The 20,757-nt window shown below is 38.4% G+C and overlaps 1 protein-coding gene across 2 annotated transcripts in view; it reads left to right on the top strand.

Moving 5' to 3' along the window:
• Positions 1-20,757, top strand: part of GABRA3 (gamma-aminobutyric acid type A receptor subunit alpha3) — a 323,443-nt gene that overhangs the window by 122,327 nt on the left and 180,359 nt on the right. For both annotated transcript variants that reach the window (XM_053892022.1, XM_019438245.2), the window contains exon 3: positions 13,448-13,569. In XM_053892022.1, coding sequence (XP_053747997.1) covers positions 13,448-13,569 — 122 coding nt within the window. The remainder of the gene's footprint in view (positions 1-13,447; positions 13,570-20,757) is intronic.

Below are 20,757 nucleotides of genomic sequence, written 5' to 3'. Positions count from 1 at the left end.
CTTGGTTTCGTTGATCTGCTGTACCGTTTTTTTAGATTCTATATTTTTATTTCTGCTCTGATGTTTATTATTTCTCTTCTTCTGCTCGGTTTCGGATGTTTTTGCTGCTCTGCTTCTATTTCCTTTAGGTGTGCTGTTAGATTTTGTATTTGGAATTTTTCTTGTTTCTTGAGATAGGCCTGGATTGCAATGTATTTTCCTCTCAGGACTGCCATTGCTGCATGTCAAAGCGTTTGGATTGTTATATTTTCATTTTCGTTTGTTTCCATATATTTTTTGATTTCTTCTCTAATTGCCTTGTTGACCCACTCATTCTTTAGTAGGGTGTTCTTTAACTTCCATGCTTTCGGAGGTTTTCCAGACTTTTTCCTGTGGTTGATTTCAAGCTTCATAGCATTGTGGTCTGAAAGTATGCATGGTATGATCTCAATTCTTGTATGCTTATGAAGGGCTGTTTTGTGACCCAGTATGTGATCTATCCTGGAGAATGTTCCATGTGCACTCGAGAAGAAAGTATATTCTGTTGCTTTGGGATGCAGAGTTCTAAATATATCTGTCAAGTCCATCTGATCCAATGTATCATTCAGGGCCCTTGTTTCTTTATTGACCGTGTGTCTAGATGATCTATCCATTTCTGTAAGTGGAGTGTTAAAGTCCCCTGCAATTACCACATTCTTATCAATAAGGTTGCTTATGTTTATGAGTAATTGTTTTATATATTTGGGGGCTCCCGTATTCGGCACATAGACATTTATAACTGTTAGCTCTTCCTGATGGATAGACCCTGTAATTATTATATAATGCCCTTCTTCATCTCTTGTTACAGCCTTTAATTTAAAGTCTAGTTTGTCTGCTATAAGTATGGCTACTCCAGCTTTTTTTTGGCTTCCAGCAGCATGATAAATAGTTCTCCATCCCCTCACTCTCAATCTAAAGGTGTCCTCAGATCTAAAATGAGTCTCTTGTAGACAGCAAATAGATGGGTCTTGTGTTTTTATCCATTCTGATACCCTATGTCTTTTGGTTGGCGCATTTAGTCCATTTACATTCAGTGTTATTATAGAAAGATATGGGTTTAGAGTCATTGTGATGTTTGTATGTTTTATGCTTGTAGCGATGTCTCTGGTACTTTGTCTCACAGGATTCCCCTTAGGGTCTCTTGTAGGGCTGGTTTAGTAGTGACAAATTCCTTCAGTTTTTGTTTGTTTGGGAAGACCTTTATCTCTCCTTCTATTCTAAATGACAGACTTGCTGGATGAAGGATTCTTGGCTGCATATTTTTTTCTGTTCATCACATTGAAGATTTCCTGCCATTCATTTCTGGCCTGCCAAGTTTCAGTAGAGAGATCGGTCACGAGGCTTATAGGTCTCCCTTTATATGTGAGGGCACGTTTATCCCTTGCTGCTTTCAGAATTTTCTCTTTATCCTTGTATTTTGCCAGTTTCACTCTGATATGTCGTGCAGAAGATCGATTCAAGTTACGTCTTAAGGGAGTTCTCTGTGCCTCTTGGATTTCAATGCCTTTTTTCTTCCCCAGTTCAGGGAAGTTCTCAGCTATTATTTCTTCAAGTACACCTTCAGCACCTTTCCCTCTCTCTTCCTCCTCTGGAATACCAATTATGCGTAGATTATTTCTCGTTAGTGTGTCACTTAGTTCTCTAATTTTCCCCTCATACTCCTGGATTTTTTATCTCTCTTTTTCTCAACTTCCTCTTTTTCCATAATTTTATCTTCTAGTTCACCTATTCTCTCCTCTGCCTCTTCAATCCGAGCCGTGGTCGTTTCCATTTTCTTTTGCATGTCGTTTAAAGCATTTTTCAGCTCCTCCTGACTGTTCCTTAGTCCCTTGATCTCTGTAGCAAGAGATTCTCTGTTGTCCTCAATACTGTTTTCAAGCCCAGGGATTAATTTTATGACTATTATTCTAAATTCACTTTCTGTTATATTATTTAAATGCTTTTTGATCAGTTCATTAGCTGTTGTTATTTCCTGGAGATTCTTTTGAGGGGAATTCTTCTGTTTGGTCATTTTGGATAGTCTTTGGAGTGCTGGGGACCTGCAGGGCACTTCCCCTGTGCTGTGGTGTATAACTGGAGTTGGTGGTCGGGGCCGCAGTCAGACCTGATGTCTGCCCCCAGCCCACTGCTGGGGCCACAGTCAGACTGGTGTGGCCCTTCTCTAGGGGCGGGATTCACTGTGGGGTGGCGTGGCCCATCTGGGCTACTTGCACACTGCCAGGCTTGTGGTGCTGGGGATCTGGCGTGTTAGCTGGGGTGGGTAGGCAAGGTGCACGGGGGCAGGAGGGGCAGGCTTAGCTCGCTTCTCTTTAGGTGATCCACTTCAGGAGGGGCCCTGTGGCAGCGGGAGGGAGTCAGACCCGCTGCCGGAGGGGTGGCTCCACAGAAGCACAGCATTGGGTGTTTGCGCGGAGTAAGCAAGTTCCCTGACAGGAAATGGTTCCCTTTGGGATTTTGGCTGGGGGATGGGCGAGGGAGATGGCCCTCGTGAGCGCCTTTGTTCCCCGCCAAACTGAGCTCTGTCATCCCAGGTCTCAGCAACTCTCCCTCCCTTTGTCCTCCAGCCTTCCCGCTTTCTGAGCAGAGCTGTTAACTTATGACCTCCCAGATGCTAAGTCCCGGTTGCTGTCAGAACACACTCCGTCCGGCCCCTCTGGTTTTGCAAGCAGACTTGGGGGCTCTGCTTGGCCAGCAGGCTGCCCCTCCACCCTGGCTCCCTCCCACCAGTCCGTGGAGCGCACACCACCTCGCCGCCCTTCCTACCCTCTTCCGTGGGCTTCTCGTCTGCGCTGGGCTCCGGAGACTCCATTCTGCTAATCCTCTGGTGGTTTTCTGGGTAATTTAGGCAGGTGTAGGTGGAATCTAAGTGATCATCAGGATGCGCGGTGAGCCCAGCATCCTCTTACGCCACCATCTTCCAATGATCAAGAAAAATTATTTTTACCACTTTTTTTGATATACTACATTTTTATTTGTTCATCAGTTGATGGACATTTGGGCTGTTTCCAAATTTTGACTATTATGAATAATAATGCTAGAGGGAGGTGGGTAGGGGGATGGGCTAAATGAGCCCATTAAGACTGGGCATTGAGGAGGGCACTTGTTGAGATCAGCACTGGGTGTTAAATGTAAGAGATGAATCACTGAGTTCTACTCCTGAAAGCAATACTACACTGCATGTTAACAAACTTGAATTTAGAGAACTTGGGGAAGATGGCGGCATAGGAGGACACTGAGCTCATCATGTCCTGCAGATCACTTAGATTCCACCCACACCTGCCTAAATAACCAAGAAAATCGCCAGAAGACTAGTAGAACGTATTCTCCAGAGCCAAGCATAGACGAGAGGTCCACGGAAGAGGGTAGGAAGGGGGGAGAAGTGGTGCACACTACACGGACTGGCAGGTGGGAGCTGGGGCAGAGGGGCAGCCCGCTGGCAAAGCAGAGCCCCCAAATCTGGCTTGCAAAACCAGAGGGGCCAGACGGGGTGTGTTCTGACAGCAAGCGGGACTTAACATCTGGAAGATTATAAGCTAACAGCTCTGCTTGGAGAACTGGAGGGCTGGAAGACAATAGGAGGGAGAGTTGTTGAGCTCCGGACAACAGAGCTCAGCTTGGCGGGGAACAAAGGCGCTCACCAGCGCCATTTCCCTCGCCCATCCCCCAGCCAAAATCCCAAAGGGAACCAGTTCCTGCCAGGGAACTTGCTTGCACTGCGAAAACACCCAATGCTGTGCTTCTGTGGATCCATCCCTCCGGCCAGTCTGACTCCCTCCAGGTGCCACAGGGCCCCTCCCGAAGTGGACCTCCAAAAGAAAAGCGAGCGGAGCCTGCCCCTCCCTCCCCTGTGCACCTTGCTGATCCACCCCAGCTAATACGCCAGATCCCCAGCACCACAAGCCTGGCAGTGTGGAAGTAGCCCAGACAGGCCATGCCACCCCACAGTGAATCCCACCCCTAGGAGAGGGGAAGAGAAGGCACACACCAGTCTGACTGTGGCCCCAGCGGTGGGCTGGGGGCAGACATCAGGTCTGACTGTGGCCCCACCCACCAAAGCAAGTTATTCAAGATAGCACAGGGGAAGTGCCCCACAGTTCCCCACCACTCCAGGGACTATCCAAAATGACGAAACGGAAGACTTCCCTTCAAAAAAACCTCCAGGAAATAACAACAGCTAATTGATGAAAAACTATTTAAGCATTATAACAGAACAAGAATTTAAAATAATATTCATAAAATTAATCACTGGGCTTGAAAACAGTATAAAGGACGGCAGAGAATCTATTGCTACAGAGATCAAGGGACTAAGGAACGGCCAGGAGGAGCTAAAAATGCCATTAATGAGCTGCAAAATAAAATGGAGTGAGCACATCGGATTGAAGAGGCAGAGGAGAGAATAGGTGAACTAGAAGATAAAATTATGGAAAAAGAAGAAGCTGAGAAAAAGATAAAAAAATTCAGGAGTATGAGGGGAAAATTAGAGAACTAAGTGATGAACTAAAGAGAAATAATCTACGCATAATTGGTATTCCAGAGGAGGAAAAGAGAGGGAAATGTGTGAAGGTGTACTTGAAGAAATAACAGCTGAGAACTTCCCTGAACTGGGGAAGAAAAAAGGCATTGAAATCCAAGAGGCACAGAGAACTCCCTTCAGACATAACTTGAATCGATCTTCTGCACGACATATCAGAGTGAAACTGGCAAAATACAAGGATAAAGAGAAAATTCTGAAAGCAGCAAGAGATAAACGTGCCCTCACATATAAAGGGAGACCTATAAGCCTCGTGACCGATCTCTCTACTGAAACTTGGCAGGCCAGAAATGAATGGCAGGAAATCTTCAATGTGATGAACAGAAAAAAATATGCAGCCAAGAATCCTTCATCCAGCAAGTCTGTCATTTAGAATAGAAGGAGAGATAAAGGTCTTCCCAAACAAACAAAACTGAAGGAATTCGTCACGACTAAACCAGCCCTACAAGAGATCCTAAGGGGGATCCTGTGAGACAAAGTACCAGAGACATCGCTACAAGCATGAAACCTACAGATATCACAATGACTCTAAACCCATATCTCTCTGTAGTAACACTGATTGTCAATGGACTAAATGTGCCAACCAAAAGACATAGGGTATCAGAATGGATAAAAACACAAGACCCATCTATTTGCTGTCTACAAGAGACTCATTTTAGACCTGAGGACACCTTTAGATTGAAAGTGAGGGGATGGAGAACTATTTATCATGCCACTGGAAGTCAAAAGACAACTGGAGTAGCCATACTTATAGCAGACAAACTAGACTTTAAATTAAAGGCTGTAACAAGAGATGAAGAAGGGCATTATATAATAATTACAGGGTCTATCCCTCAAGAAGATCTAACAATTATAAATGTCTATGCGCCGAATACCGGAGCCCCCAAATATATAAAACAATTACTCATAAACATAAGCAACCTTATTGATTAGAATGTGGTAATTGCAGGGGACTTTGACACCCCACTCACAGCAATGGATAGATCATCTAGAAACATGGTCAATAAAGAAACAAGGGCCCTGAATGATACATTGGATCAGATGGACTTGACAGATATATTTAGAACTCTGCATCCCAAGCAACAGAATATACTTTCTTCTCGAGTGCACATGGAACATTCTCCAAGATGGATCACATACTGGGTCACAAAACAGCCCTTCATAAGCATACAAGAATTGAGATCATACCATGCATACTTTCAGACCACAATGCTATGAAGCTTGAAATCAACCACATTAAAAAGTCTGGAAAACTTCCAAAAGCATGGAGGTTAAAGAACACCCTACTAAAGAATGAATGGGTCAACGAAGCAATTAGAGAAGAAATTAAAAAAAATATATGGAAACAAATGAAAATGAAAATACAACAACCCAAACACTTTGGGATGCAGCGAAGGCAGTCCTGAGAGGAAAATACATTGCAATCCAGGCCTATCTCAAGAAACAAGAAAAATCCCAAATACAATCTAACAGCACACCTAAAGGAAATAGAAGCAGAGCAGCAAAGACATCCCAAACCCAGCAGAAGAAGAGAAATAATAAAGATCAGAGCAGAAACAAACAGTATAGAGTCTTAAAAAACTGTAGAGCAGATCAACGAAGCCAAGAGTTGGTTTTTTGAAAAAATAAGCAAAATTGATAAATCTCTAGCCAGGCTTCTCAAAAAGCAAAGGGAGATGACCCAAATAGATAAAATCATGAATGAAATGGAATTATTACAACCAATCCCTCAGAAATACAAGCAATTATGAGGGAATACTATGAAAAATTATATGCCAACAAACTGGACAACCTGGAAGAAATGGACAAATTCCTAAACACCCACACACTTCCAAAACTCAAACAGGAGGAAACAGAAAGCTTGAACAGACCCATAACCAGCGAAGAAATTGAATCAGTTATCAAAATCTCCCAACAAATAAGCATCCAGGACCTGATGGCTTCCCGGAGGAATTCTACCAGACATTTAAAGCAGTGATAATACCTATCCTTCTCAAGCTATTCCCAAACATAGAAAGGGAAGGAAAACTTCCAGACTCATTCTATGAAGCCAGTATTACTTTGATTCCTAAACCAGACAGAGACCCAGTAAAAAAAGAGAACTACAGGCCAATATCCCTGATGAATATGGATGCAAAAATTCTCAATAAGATACTAGCAAATCAAATTCCACAGCATATAAAAAGAATTATTCACCATGATCAAGTGGGACTCATTCTGGGGTGCAGGGCTGGTTCAGCATTCGCAAATCAATCAACGTGATACATCACATTAATAAAAGAAAAGAGAAGAACCATATGATCCTGTCAATCTATGCAGAAAAGGCCTTTGACAAAGTTCAGCAAACTTTCTTAATAAAAACCCTAGAGAAAGTCGGGATAGAAGGAACATACTTAAACATCATAAAAGCCATTTATGAAAAGCTCACAGCTAACATCATCCTCAATGGGGAAAAAACTGAGAGCTTTCCCCCTGAGATCACGAACACGAGAGGGATGTCCACTCACACTGCTGTTGTTTAACATAGTGTTGGAAGTGCTAGTATCAGCAATTAGACAAGAAAAGGAAATCAAAGGCATCAAAATTGGCAAAGATGAAGTTAAGCTTTCACTTTTTGCAGATGACATGATAACATACATGGAAAATCCGACAGACTCCACCAAAAGTCTGCTACAACTAATACATGAATTCAGCAAAGTTGCAGGTAAAATCAATGTACAGAAATCAGTTGCATTCTTATACACTAATAATGAAGCAACAGAAAGACAAATAAAGAAACTGATCCCATTCACAATTGCACCAAGAAGCATACAATACCTAGGAATAAATCTAACCAAAGATGTACAAGATTTGTATGCTGAAAACTATAGAAAGCTTATGAGGGAAATTGAAGAAGATTTAAAGAAATGGAAAAACATTCCATGGTCATGGGTTGGAAGAATAAATATTGTCAAAATGTCAATACTACCCAAAGCTATCTACACATTCAGTGCAATCCCAATCAAAATTGTACCAGCATTCTTCTCGAAGCTAGAATAATCAGTTCTAAAATTCATATAGAACCACATAAGGCCCCACATAGCCAAAGTAATTTTGAAGAAGAAGACCAAAGCAGGTGGCATCACAATCCCAGACTTTAGTCTCTACTACAAAGCTGTCATCATCAAGACAGCATGGTATTGGCACCAAAACAGACACATAGACCAATGGAATAGAATAGAAACCCCAGAACTAGACCCACAAACATATGGCCAACTAATCTTTGACAAAGCAGGAAATAACATCCAATGGAAAAAAGATAGTCTCTTTAACAGATGGTGCTGGGAAAACTGGACAGCAACTTGCAGGAGAATGAAACTAGACCACTTTCTTACACCATTCACAAAAATTAACTCAAAATGGATTAAGTACTTGAATGTGAGACAGGAAACCATCAAAACCCTAGAGGAGAAAGCAGGAAAAGACCTCTCTGACCTCAGCCACAGCAATTTCTTATTTGACACTTCCCCAAAGGCAAGGGAATTAAAAGCAAAAATGAACTATTGGGACCTCATGAAGATAAAAATCTGCACAGCAAAGGAAACAATCAACAAAACTAAAAGGCAACCAACGGAATGGGAAAAGATATTGGCAAACGACATGTCGGACAAAGGGCTAGTATGCAAAATCTATAAAGAGTTCACCAAACTCCACACCCAAAAAACAAATAATCCAGTGAAGAAATGGGCAGAAAACATGAATAGACACTTCTCTAAAGAAGACATCCGGATGGCCAACAGTCACATGAAAAGATGCTCAACGTTGCTCCTCATCAGGGAAATACAAATCCAAACCACACTCAGATATCACCTCACGCCAGTCAGAGTGGCCAAAATGAACAAATCAGGAGACTATAGATGCTGGAGAGGATGTGGAGAAACGGGAACCCTCTTGCACTGTTGGTGGGAATGCAAACTGGTGCAGCTACTCTGGAAAACAGTGTGGAGGTCCCTCAGAAAATTAAAAATAGACCTACCCTATGACCCAGCAGTAGCACTGCTAGGAATTTACCCAAGGGATACAGGAGTACTGATGCATAGGGGCCCTTGTACCCCAATGTTTGTAGCAGCACTCTCAACAATAGCCAAATTGTGGAAAAAGCCTAAATGTCCATCAACTGATGAATGGATAAAGAAATTGTGGTTTATATACACAATGAAGTACTACATGGCAATGAGAAAGAATGAAATATGGCCCTTTGTAGCAACGTGGATGGAACTGGAGAGTGTGATGCTAAGTGAAATAAGCCATACAGAGAAAGAGAGATACCATATGTTTTCACTCTTATGTGGATCCTGAGAAACTTAACAGAAACCCATGGGGGAGGTGAAAGAAAAAAAAAAAGAAAAAAAAAAAAGAGGTTAGAGTCGGAGAGAGAGCCAAAGCATAAGCGACTCTTAAAAACTGAGAACAAACTGAGGGTTGATGGGGGGTGGGAGGGAGGGAAGGTTAGGTGATGGGCATTGAAGAGGGCGTCTTTTGGGATGAGCACTGGGTCTTGTATGGAAACTAATTTGACAATAAATTTCATATAATAAAAAAAATAAAAAAACAAACTTGAATTTAAATACATAAGTTTATTTTTAAAAAGAGGGAAAGTAAGAAGCATTGGCAGAGACTTGGAGAAATTGGATCCCTTTTATATAGCTGGTGGGAATGGAAAATGGTGCAGCTACTATGGAAAATAGTTTGCCACTTCTTCAAAAAGTTAAACATGGCATTTCCATATGACCCAGCAATTTCACTACTAGGTGAAACCAAGAAGAATTGTACACTCATTTTCAGAGCATCAATATTCACAATGGCCAAAAGGTAGAAAACGCATAAATATCCATTAACAGATGAGTGCTTAATAAGCAAATTGTGGTATATACATATAATAGAATATTATTCAGCCTCAAAAATGGAGTACTGAAATATGCTATAATGTGGATGAACCTGGAAAACATGTTAAGTGAAAGAAGCCAGACATAAAAGACTACATATTGTATAACATTTATATGAAATATCTTGAATGGCTAAATCCATAGAAATAGAATGCAGATTGGTGGTTGTCAGGGGCGGCAGGACAGAGAGAATAACAAGCATGTGCTTAATGTTTACATGATTTTCTTCTGGGGTGATGAAAATTTTTTAGATTTATGTAGAGGTGGTAGTTTCCCAACATTGTAAATGTATTGAATTCCACTGAATTGTTCACTTTAAACTGGTTAATTTTATGTGAATATCACTTCAGTTAAAAAGAAATGTTTTAAAAAAGGTTTAACAGAATAACCCTATGACTTAGCATTTCTACCCATAGATATCTCCCCAAGAGAAATGGAAACCTATGTCCACACAAAAATGTGTACAAAAAGTGCCTGTCTTTCAAAAGTGTCTCATTACATTTTCAGAAGTTTTTTTTTTGGGGGGGGGGAGGCAGAGAAAGGAATGAACAACCCTCAATGTATATGGAGCTTTACCATTTGCAAAGTGAATTTTTGTTCATTGTCTTATTTACTTATTTCTTCCGTAAACTTTCTAAGGTAGGAAATTATTATCCCCATCTTATGAGGAAATATGTTACACAATCAGTTATTGGCAAGGCCAGGACTAAAACTCTGTTCATTTGACCCTAATCCTATGGATTTACCACTATTCCATGTTTAGAACTAAAAAAATGACTAAATCAACCTTACCTACACATAGTATATTAGTAACATGATTTTAATGTTTAAATGATGGATTATTGATGTTAAATCCAACTGGTAATAACAGAGATGAGACAAAACAGTCATGGGTGCATCAGTTTTATCAACCTAATAAGTATGTGGCTTTGAACAATTTCTTCCTCTCATCAGTGTCTTATGTGCTTCATCTGTAAAATGAAAAAAAATATATATGATCTCTAAGGTCTCCCATAATCCTGATATACCATGATTCTTTGTTGTTCTCCCAAACTTCTTTGGATTGGAACAAACTAGAGCATTTTTAGCTTGTTGCAGTTGAGTTATTGAAGAAGAGAGTTCTGACTTGGGTTCTAGATTAAACTATGTTCCAGTTCCCCATGAAATAATGTAGTGCACATTAGGAGAAAAAAAATAGCAGTAACCAAGGGCAAAATCATAGAGAAATCTATTGAAATTTGTATTAGAGTGATATTTAGCATTGATTTTTTTTCTTAAAAGTTTAAAAATTATTAGTGTAGAATGCTGCTAGCATAATTAACACATCGGCAATGAATGGAAATGCATTGTCATGGAAGTTAGTATTTTAGTAAGAGAGGTGGCATAGTGTATTGGCCTCATATTCAAGAATTCTGGTCCCAAATCTTAGCTTTTCCATTAACATTCAGGGTGGTTAAAAATTATGTTCAGGGGCTTTAGAATTCCCATCTATCAATCCACCTGGAATAAATAATTTCTGAAGCCCTTTATACCTCATCTATGACTCTGTGAGAATTCTCCTTTCTATCTGCTTTCAATAATCCAAGAAATTGTTTTTCATACAATTTATTGACCTATTTCCTAGAAATCAAATTAGGCTAATCACAGCTAAGAGTCCCCACAGTGAAAGTTGAAAGATAATGAGAAAGTGGTGTGCACAAAATCAATTGAGTCTCTCTCTCCACAGCCCATGTAAGACCAATTCAGAATATTGGTGTATTGAGCTGTCACCTGAAGGTTGTCTGTATTTATCTCTTTAGCATATTAATTCCAGTTTGTTAGCTCTGTGCTATAGTTCCCTTATCCCCCCCACCCCCTTCCCAGTAAGGTATTTGTATCACTTCTAGTGCTGTCCACTAAACCAGCCAATCATCTCTACTTTTCACTGGGTTCCAGTGCCTCTCTGGCCAAAGTTTTATTTTTGGGTTTTGGTTGATGGGTGTGCCAATATATTTGTTACTATTTGCATTTGAATAATGCATTCAAGTGCATACAGTACTATTTCAAAAAAGAGAAAACAAACTTTGAATACTTCCACATATTAAACATTAAGCCTGACAATTTTAATATATTATTTAATGTTAATACAATCTCTCTGTGAAGTTATTTTAATTTGAAATATGAGAAAGCTATTATTAGAGGTGTTATATGACTTTCCTATGGTCACACTAAAAAATTCAAATACATGTCTCTAGACTTTTTAAACTTAGGTCTCTTTTTCCTTCCATGTGTAACTATTTTATCATTTGATTCCCTCAGCAACCCTGTAATCAGGGAAAAGATTACTCACCTTGTTTTATCTTTATTATGCTCTATCACAGTACCCAAAGTAGAGACACATAGTTGATTCTCAATAAAGATGTATTGAATAATTAAGTGAATTGAATTAGATTTATGAATTAAGGAAGTTGAGGTCCAAAATGACTTTTTCAAAGTTATCTGCTGGAGAATGGCAGTTTAGAGTGAGGACCATTCAATTTTGATGTTTCTATTCTGTAGATTTTTCTCAGGTCTTTTTTAAAATAAAATGAACTTTTCTTGCCACTAAGAATATATATTTGTGGGAAGACATACTGACTCTCTCTTATGACTCCTTCTCAACTATTATCTTATGTATGTATGTATGTATGTATTATTTATTTATTTATGTATTTATTTATTTATTGAGAGAACGAACAGAGGAGAGGGGCAGGAGGAGAAAGAGAGAATCTTAAGCAGACTCCATGCCTAATGTAGGGCTCGATTTCACTACTGTGAATCATGACCTGAGCCAAAACCAAGATTTGGTTGCTCAACTGACTGAGCCACCCGGGTGCCCTTCTTATGTTTTTTATCAATTTGACTAATTGGATGCTAGGAACAGTTATACCTATTAATGGAAACCTTCTGGGTCCAAGGTAGGAATGGTGAAAACAGACTTAAGGAGATACAGTATTGTATCTTCCTTCATTATCTACTTTAATTCATGAATACAGCTGGCAGTAGACTCCAGGATTTCTGACTCCTAGTTTATTAGTTGATTCTACACCATGCTTTTTGATAGTTGGAAACAGCCATCTCTTTAGTTATATCCCCTTTTCTCTTAAACTACCCAGAGAGTTTCATTTTTAGTCCTGTCAAACCACAACAAGACCCTCCTCATAAAGTGAGAGTATCAGTAAACCTGGGCCTGAGTAGGTGGTTAGCAAAGTGCCTAGTGCTTGGGAAGGTTTACAGAAGGCATCCAAACTGGAGAAGCAGGAGGTAGCTGAGGGTCACTAGAAAATCAGAAAACTTGGATTCTAGTCCTATTTCTGCCTTTCAAATTTCAAATTTCAAATTTGTGGGCAAATTTGATGGTGCTCTCTTTGAGCTTATTTCTCCATGTATAAAATGAGCAAAATTAAGGAATCTCTTAAGAGTCCCGGTAGCTTTAACATTTAATGGAGTACTATTGTTTTGTTACCCTATCTCCATAAGGTGGTGGGTAGGTAGAATAAACACACTCCAACAGTCTGATTCTATTGTTCTGTGAACTTATGCTTCTCTCAGCCAGAAGTGGGGTAAGTTCTTTGTAACACAATTTTTCTTTTTTAACTTTGAGGACTGTTCGTTCGTGCACCAAAATTTGATGTATAACTTTATGCCACCGACTGTTCCCCAGAACATTGTATTAACAATTTCTGCTTGCATTTCTCCACTGTTGAGTTGGGGCTGGAGCACATGTTTGATAAATCTCTTGTCAATGCTATAGTAAGAGCTCAAGTATAGTGACCACTGTCTGACTTTTACACAGGTAATCATCATAGCAAGTAGGAAGTGCTGATTTGGTTAAGATACAGGGCTATTTAGTTGGCCCAGTCTATTGATTGACATTGTTTTAAAGTGTTTACACATGCAAGTGTTTTCTATTAAGAACTATTATTTTCCATCTCTGTTTCTTCCACTGTCGCAGGCTCTCTCCTAAGCACGCCCCAGATATTCCTGATGACAGCACTGACAACATCACTATATTTACCAGAATCTTAGATCGTCTTCTAGATGGCTATGACAACCGGCTGCGACCTGGTCTTGGAGGTCAGTTACTATTTTAAAATCCCTTTCTTGGCTATTGTCATCTAAAAATAAAGATTCTTCAGGTAACTTCGGCACTCCCTTGACCAATGGGTTTAGTGTAAAGTTAAGTTTCTTCCCTCTGAGCAGTAGACATTAGTTCTAACCTTTCATTTCAATGGTCAATCTCTCTGGTATGGTTTTGGAAAATTCTGAATTTCACTTAGCTAAATGCATGTAATGTATTATACACTAATATTTGACAAAGCCCATTTCTGGTATCAAAAGACCAGTCCCTGTCTAAATGGGAGGCTTGGCCCCGGCATATCTGGGAAACATACCTTTGCTCTCAAAACCCTCAGCACATGTCAGCCTGAACTTCCAATTAGGAGCAACCTGCTGGCTAGGTGGGATCTTGGTTGGCCATTAGTTTAGTATCATTAGCCATATGATCACAATGAGATAAATGCATCAGAGTACATCATGGGCTATACTTAAATGGCAAGTATGCAAATGTATGAGTTTGATTTTTTCCTGAACCATTTGAGAACTAGTTGCAGATATCGTACCCCTTTGTCCCTGAATACTTCAATGTGCTTTTCCTTAGAACAAATAAATTAATTTACAAAATTACAATGCAACTATAAATTCAGAAAATGTAACCTGACATTATACTGTGTTCTGATCTGTAGTTGATATTCAATTTTTGCCACTTGTCCCAAAAGTGTTCTATATAGCATTTTCCATTGATATAGGATTCAAACCAGGATTATGCATAGCATTTATTTTCACATATATTCAGCCTATAATTTGGTATAATTTACTCATATTTTCTTTGTCTTTCATGGCATTAGATTTTCCTTATTCATTTTTAGAGAAAATACACAGATTTAATCATATCTTTTTAGTGCATTTTTCCAAAAGGGATATGATGTCTATTTGGCCCATTATTGGTAATGTTCACTTTGATGTTCACAAAGTTATTCCACTTTAAAATCACCTTTTTTAAAGTTTATAATCTATAAGTAATTTGTGAGGAAGTACTTTGAGATTATTATATTCCTAATTCAGGTTGCATGCAATCATTATAGTAACTATTAAATATTCTTACATGAATAATAACTGTTATGGTTGCAAATGGTGATTTTCTAAATGTATTATTCCTCTATATTTATTAGATGGTATTCTATTGTAAGGAAAAAAACCCTTCTCTTTAATTAGGTAACATTATCATGAACATATGGATTCATATTTTATTCAATGAATTGTAATCCATTAATATTATTCATTTTAATTAGAATTTGTGTCCATAATTTTCCATATTTGCCTAGCAGAAGCCTATTCAAGCTGGCTTCTGTTTCCTTTTCATCTGTTCTTCACATATTTGGGGCACCTTTTTACTTTTTGGCATAACAGTATATTCCATATTTATCTTGTAATTTTCCCTTATTCCCTTCCCAGGAAGCAGCCACTTTTTCCAAGGAGACATGGCACATTTTTTGTGGGAAATTACAGTATATTTAAAGTTCAACTACTGAGTGCTAGGTGTATTCATTGCTAGTGGGGTGTCATTGCTTTTAGAAACTGTCATCAGACAGAATTAGAAAATAAAAAAATTAAAAATTTAATGTATATTCATATATATTTACATATATCTATATAACATGTGTATATTGTGTGTGTGTGTGTGTGTGTATAGACACACATAATATATACACATACCTGTATATATTTCTATATATACATACACGCACATACATATGTACAAATATGTGTGTGTGCGTGTATAATGAGTTTGTACTAATACCATTAAGTTCAGTTCAACACAGCATTCATTGATTTACTCATTTTCTCGGTCCTACAAAATACATAAAATGGTGTTGGAATTACTATATCCATACCATTATAATAAACTCACTTATTAAGTAAAGTTGAAGATATGTTTGCAGTTTTTGTTGTTGTTGTTTTTAGATGAAGGATGTATGACACTTGCTTTGGTATAAATAATGATTGGATCAGGGCAATATTCCTGAGGAATAGAAGACCAGTTACAAATCAATTGCAGTTGTCCAGGATGAAAGTGATGGCTGTGGGAATGTAGAGAATTTGGTGACTGATTAAATTATGGGGCTGGTAAAAGGAGGGAGAAAAAGATAACTTCTAGGTTGTTGGCATGGATGACTGAGTGGTGCTACTTTCTACAATAAGGGACGTTGGAAGAGGGACAGTACTATTTTGTTTTATTCTGTTTCTTTTGAAGTGTGCTTGGAACAAAGTAAGCAGGGGAGTAGGTGGAAGTTAATTGGTTGTAGACATGTAGAATTTGACTACCCATGAAAAATATGGGTGGAGCTTTTGGCTTCTGGATAACATAGAGTAACAGGGACCAGATTTACCTTTATCACTAGTTTTAAGCTATTTGATCATATCCCTTTGTGAAATTTTATTCATGCTTCTTATTTTTTAATGTTTTATTTATTTTAGAGAGAGAGAGATAGAGAGAGACAGAGTGAGAGTGGGGTACGGGCAGAGAGAGAGGGAGACACAGAATCCAAAGCAGGATCCAAGCCCTAAGCTGTCAGCACAGAGCCCAATGTGGGGCTCAGACCCAGGAATTGCAAGATCATGACCTGAGCCAAAGTCGGATGCTTAACTGGCTGAGCTACCCAGGCACCCCTACTCACGTTTCTTATTTGTTGACCTTCTTGGTTTGAGAGAATTAAAACTTTTATCAAATTTAGAATGTTTTTGACCATTTTTTTCAAATAAATTTTCTGCTCCCCTTCATATAAAGAGAACATCTTCAAAGCAAACAGAGTAAAACAAAACATTGTGGCTAAAATTAACAAGTTAGGAAACAACAAATGTTGGTGAGGATGTGGAGAAATGGAGACACTTCTACCCTGTTGGTGGGAATGCAAACTGGTACAGCCATTCTGGAAGACTGTATGGAAGTTCCTGAAAAGGTTAAAAATGGAACTACCCTATGACCCAGCAATTTCACTACTAGGTAGTTATCCAAAGGATATAAAAACACTGATTTAAAGGGGTACTTGCACCCCAGTGTTTATAGAAGCGTTATCAACAATAGCCGAACTCTGGAAAGAGCCCAAATTTCCATCAACTGATGAATGAATAAAGAAGATGTGGTATACAATAAAATATTACTCATCCATCAAAAGGAATGAAATCTTGCCATTTGCAATGACATGGGTGGAATTAGAGTGCATTATGCTAAGTGAAATAAGTCTGTCAGAGAAAGACAAATACCATATGATTTTACTCATATGTGGAATTTAAGAAACAAAACAGATGAACATAAGGGAAAAGAAGGAAAAATAAAATAAAATAAAATGGGAGAGGGCAGCAAACCATAAAATACTGTTAACTATAGAGAACAAACTGAGGCTTGCTAGAGGGTATGTGGGTTGGGCAATGGGCTTAACTGGGTGATAGACATCAAGGAGGGCACTTGTTATGATGAGCATTGGGTGTTATATGTAGGTGATGAATCACTAAATTCTATCCCTGAAACCAGTACTACACTTTATATTAAGTAACTTGAATTTAAGTAAAATATTGGAAGGAAAAATAAACATTATGTACAGAGGGACAATTTTGCTTCTTGTCAGAAATAAGCAAGCAAGAATGTAGTTAGTGACAGCTTCGAAGTACTGGAAAAAAACTGTCAATCTAGAATTCTGTAACCAGAGTTAATGTACTTTAAACATATAGGCAAAATGAATACTTTTTCAGACACTAGAAGCTGAAAAATTCATCAGCATGTCTGTACTACAAGAAATGTAAATGAAAATACATCAGGCAGAAGGAAAACAATGCCAGATAGAAATAAGGATCTATAGAAAGGAAGGAAGAGCAACACAAATAAAAAACTGTGTGGGTAAATATAAAGCAGTTTTTTCCCCAATCTATTTAAATGATAGATGACTACTAAAGCAAAAATAATGACAGTGTATTATGTGGCTTAAAATATATATATGAGGAAAATGTATGACAACAATAGCACAGAGGCCAGGAGAAAATGAAATAGAAATGTACTGTTGAAAGGTTTTTATACTGTACATGGCATGATATAATATTACTTGTTGGCAGATTGTGATAAGGAAGTGTGCTATAGAACTTGAAAAATTATAGCTAATAAAGCAAAAAAGGTTATAAAAATGTAATAGAAATGGTTGATAAGGCAGAAAAAGAAGAAAATGTAAAAGAAGATGAAACAAATAGAAAAGTAAGAACAACCATATGAATCATCACATTAAATATAAATAATTTAAACATCCATTTTATTTTTAAGTATTTATTTATTTTGAGAGAGAGAGAGAAAACGTGATCAGAGGGGCAGAGAGAGAGAAAGAGAGAGGGAGAAGCCCAAGCAGATTCCGTGCTGTCAGCGCAGATCCTGATGTGGGGCTCGAACCCATGAACTGTGAGATCATGACCTGAGCTAAAACCAGGAGTTAGACACTTAACCAACTGAATCACCTCAGCAGTCTTTAGCATCCATTTTTAAAGGCAGAGATGGTCAAATCGTATTTTTTAAAAATCAGGATGCAAAATTACTGAGAGAAACCCACCTTAAATATAAAGCTGTAAATAAAAGTAAAAGTATGGAAAATGGTACACCATGCTAACACTAATTAAAAGAAGATTGGAGTAGCTATTTTAATATCAGAAAAAGAAAATATTAGAGCAAAAAATATTGTTAGCAATAAAGAGGACCATTTTATAACAAAGGGGTCAATTCATTAAGAGTACATAATGATCCTAAATATTTATGTACCTAATCACAGAGCATCTAACCACATGAAACAAAGATTGAGAACTGAAAGGAGAAAGATATGATCTTTAGTTATAGTAGAGATTTCAACACTCCTTTCTCAATAAGCAATGTAACAGTAGACAGAAAATAGGTAAAGGTAGTAGAAACAGGAACCACAGTATCAACCAACTTGACTTGAGTGGCATTTATACAACATTCCAATCAACAACAGCAGAATATACATCCTTTTCAAATATACCTACAACCTTTACAAAAATAGACCATATTCTTTATCATAAAAAAATTAAAAGAACTTACAGCATGCAAAGTATGTTCTCTCACCACAGTGGGAAAAATTAGAAAGTGAATATCTGGAAAATCTCAATGTATTTGGGAACTAAATAATACAATGCTAAATAAACCATGAGTCAAAGAAGAACTCAAAAGAAAATGCAAAACATTTTCAATTGAATAAAAAATATGTCATAAAGCAGTGCTAAGAGGAAAGCTGATAACACTAGATGGGTATCTCAGAAAATATTAACCTTAAATCAGTGCCCCAAGTCTTCACTTAAGTAACCATAAAAAAAAGAAGAGGTAACAATATAATAAATTGCATGAATCAATTGGGCAAAAAATCCCTTAGACATGTCTCTGATTCTGAGAGTGAGAACAATGGCATACTTTTCTCTGAGGAACAACCCCACTTTAGTTACCAAATGTTTGATGGAGGGATAATGGTAGCAGCCCCAAATTTCCTCAGCTCACATATTTCAGCATAGACCACTGCCCCACAAGCCAGGTCAAGGACACTAGAGCCCACAGTACTCTCAGCAGTGCCTTGCCCAAATTAGAGTCACTGGCATGATATATTCAAAGTGTTGAAAGAAAAAATATATCCTATAACCAAGAATACTCTACCTCACAAAGTTATTATACAGAATTGAAGGAGAGATCAAGAGTTTTCCAGAAAACAAAAGTCAGAAGAGTTTATCACCACTAAACTACCCTTACAAGAAATGTTAAAGAGACTTAAGTGGAAAAGAAATAGCCATAATTAAACATAATAAAATTATGAATAAAACATGTGAAGTATAACAGCATATACATAAATCATGGAGGAGGAAGTAAAAAAGAAAAGCCGAGTTTTTCTTTTAGAAAATGTTTGACCTTAAATGACCATCAACTTAATATAGACTGCTATATACTTAGGATGTTGTATATGGACCTCATGGTAACCACAAACCCCAAACCCCTAATAGACACAGATAATAAAGAGGGGCACCTAGATGACTCAGTCGGTTGAGCGTCGGACTTGAGCTCAGGTCATGATCTCGCAATTTGTGAGATTGAGCCCTGCATCAGGCTTTCCATTCTCAACAAGGAGCCCGCTTTGGATCCTTTGTCTCCCTGTCTCTCTCTTTCCCCACGCTGGTCACTCTCTCTCTCTCTCAAAAATAAACATTAAAATTTTTTAATATGAAATTTATTGTCAAATAACAGTGCTCACCCCAACAGGTGCCTCCTCAATACCCATCATCCACCCTCCCCTTCCTCCCACCCCCCATCAACCCTCAGTTTGTTCTCAGTTTTTAAGAGTCTCTTATGTTTTGGCTCCCTCCCTCTCTAACCTTTTTTTTTTTCCTTCCCCTCCCCCTTGGTCTTCTGTTAAGTTTCCCAGGATCCAAATAAGAGTGAAAACATATGGTATCTGTCTTTCTCTGTATGACTTATTTCACTTAGCATCACACTCTCCAGTTCCATCCACGTTGCTACAAAAGGCCATATTTCATTCTTTCTCATTGCCATGTAGTACTCCATTGTGTATATAAACCACAATTTCCTTATCCATTCATCAGTTGATGGACATTTAGGCTCTTTCCATAACTTGGCTATTGTTGAGAGTGCTGCTATAACCATTGGGGTACAAGTGCCCCTATGCATCAGCACTCCTGTATCCCTTGGGTAAATTCCTAGCAGTGCTATTGCTGAGTCATAGGGTAGATATATTTTTCATTTTTTTAGGAAACTCCACACTGTTTTCCAGAGCGGCTGCACCAGTTTTCATTCCCACCAATAGTGCAAGAGGGTTCCCGTTTCTCCACATCCTCTCCAGCATCTATAGTCTCCTGATTTGTTCATTTTAGTCACTCTGACTGGCGTGAGGTGGTATCTCAGTGTGGCTTTGATTTGTATTTCCCTGATGAGGAGCGACGTTGAACATCTTTTCATGTGCCTGTTGGCCATCTGGATGTCTTCTTTGGAGAAGTGTCTATTCATGTCTTCTGCCCATTTCTACACTGGATTATTTGTTTTTCATGTGTAGAGTTTGGTGAGTTCTTTATAGATTCTGGATACTGGCCCTTTGTCCGATATGTCATTTGCAAATATCTTTTCCCATTCCATTGGTTGCCTTTTAGTTTTGTTGATTG

The sequence above is a fragment of the Panthera pardus genome, unplaced genomic scaffold (genome assembly GCF_024362965.1).
Source record: "Panthera pardus isolate Hobbes unplaced genomic scaffold, ASM2436296v1 HiC_scaffold_27, whole genome shotgun sequence".
Classification (NCBI taxonomy): domain Eukaryota; kingdom Metazoa; phylum Chordata; class Mammalia; order Carnivora; family Felidae; genus Panthera; species Panthera pardus.
This window is presented reverse-complemented; position numbering and strand designations above follow the sequence as displayed.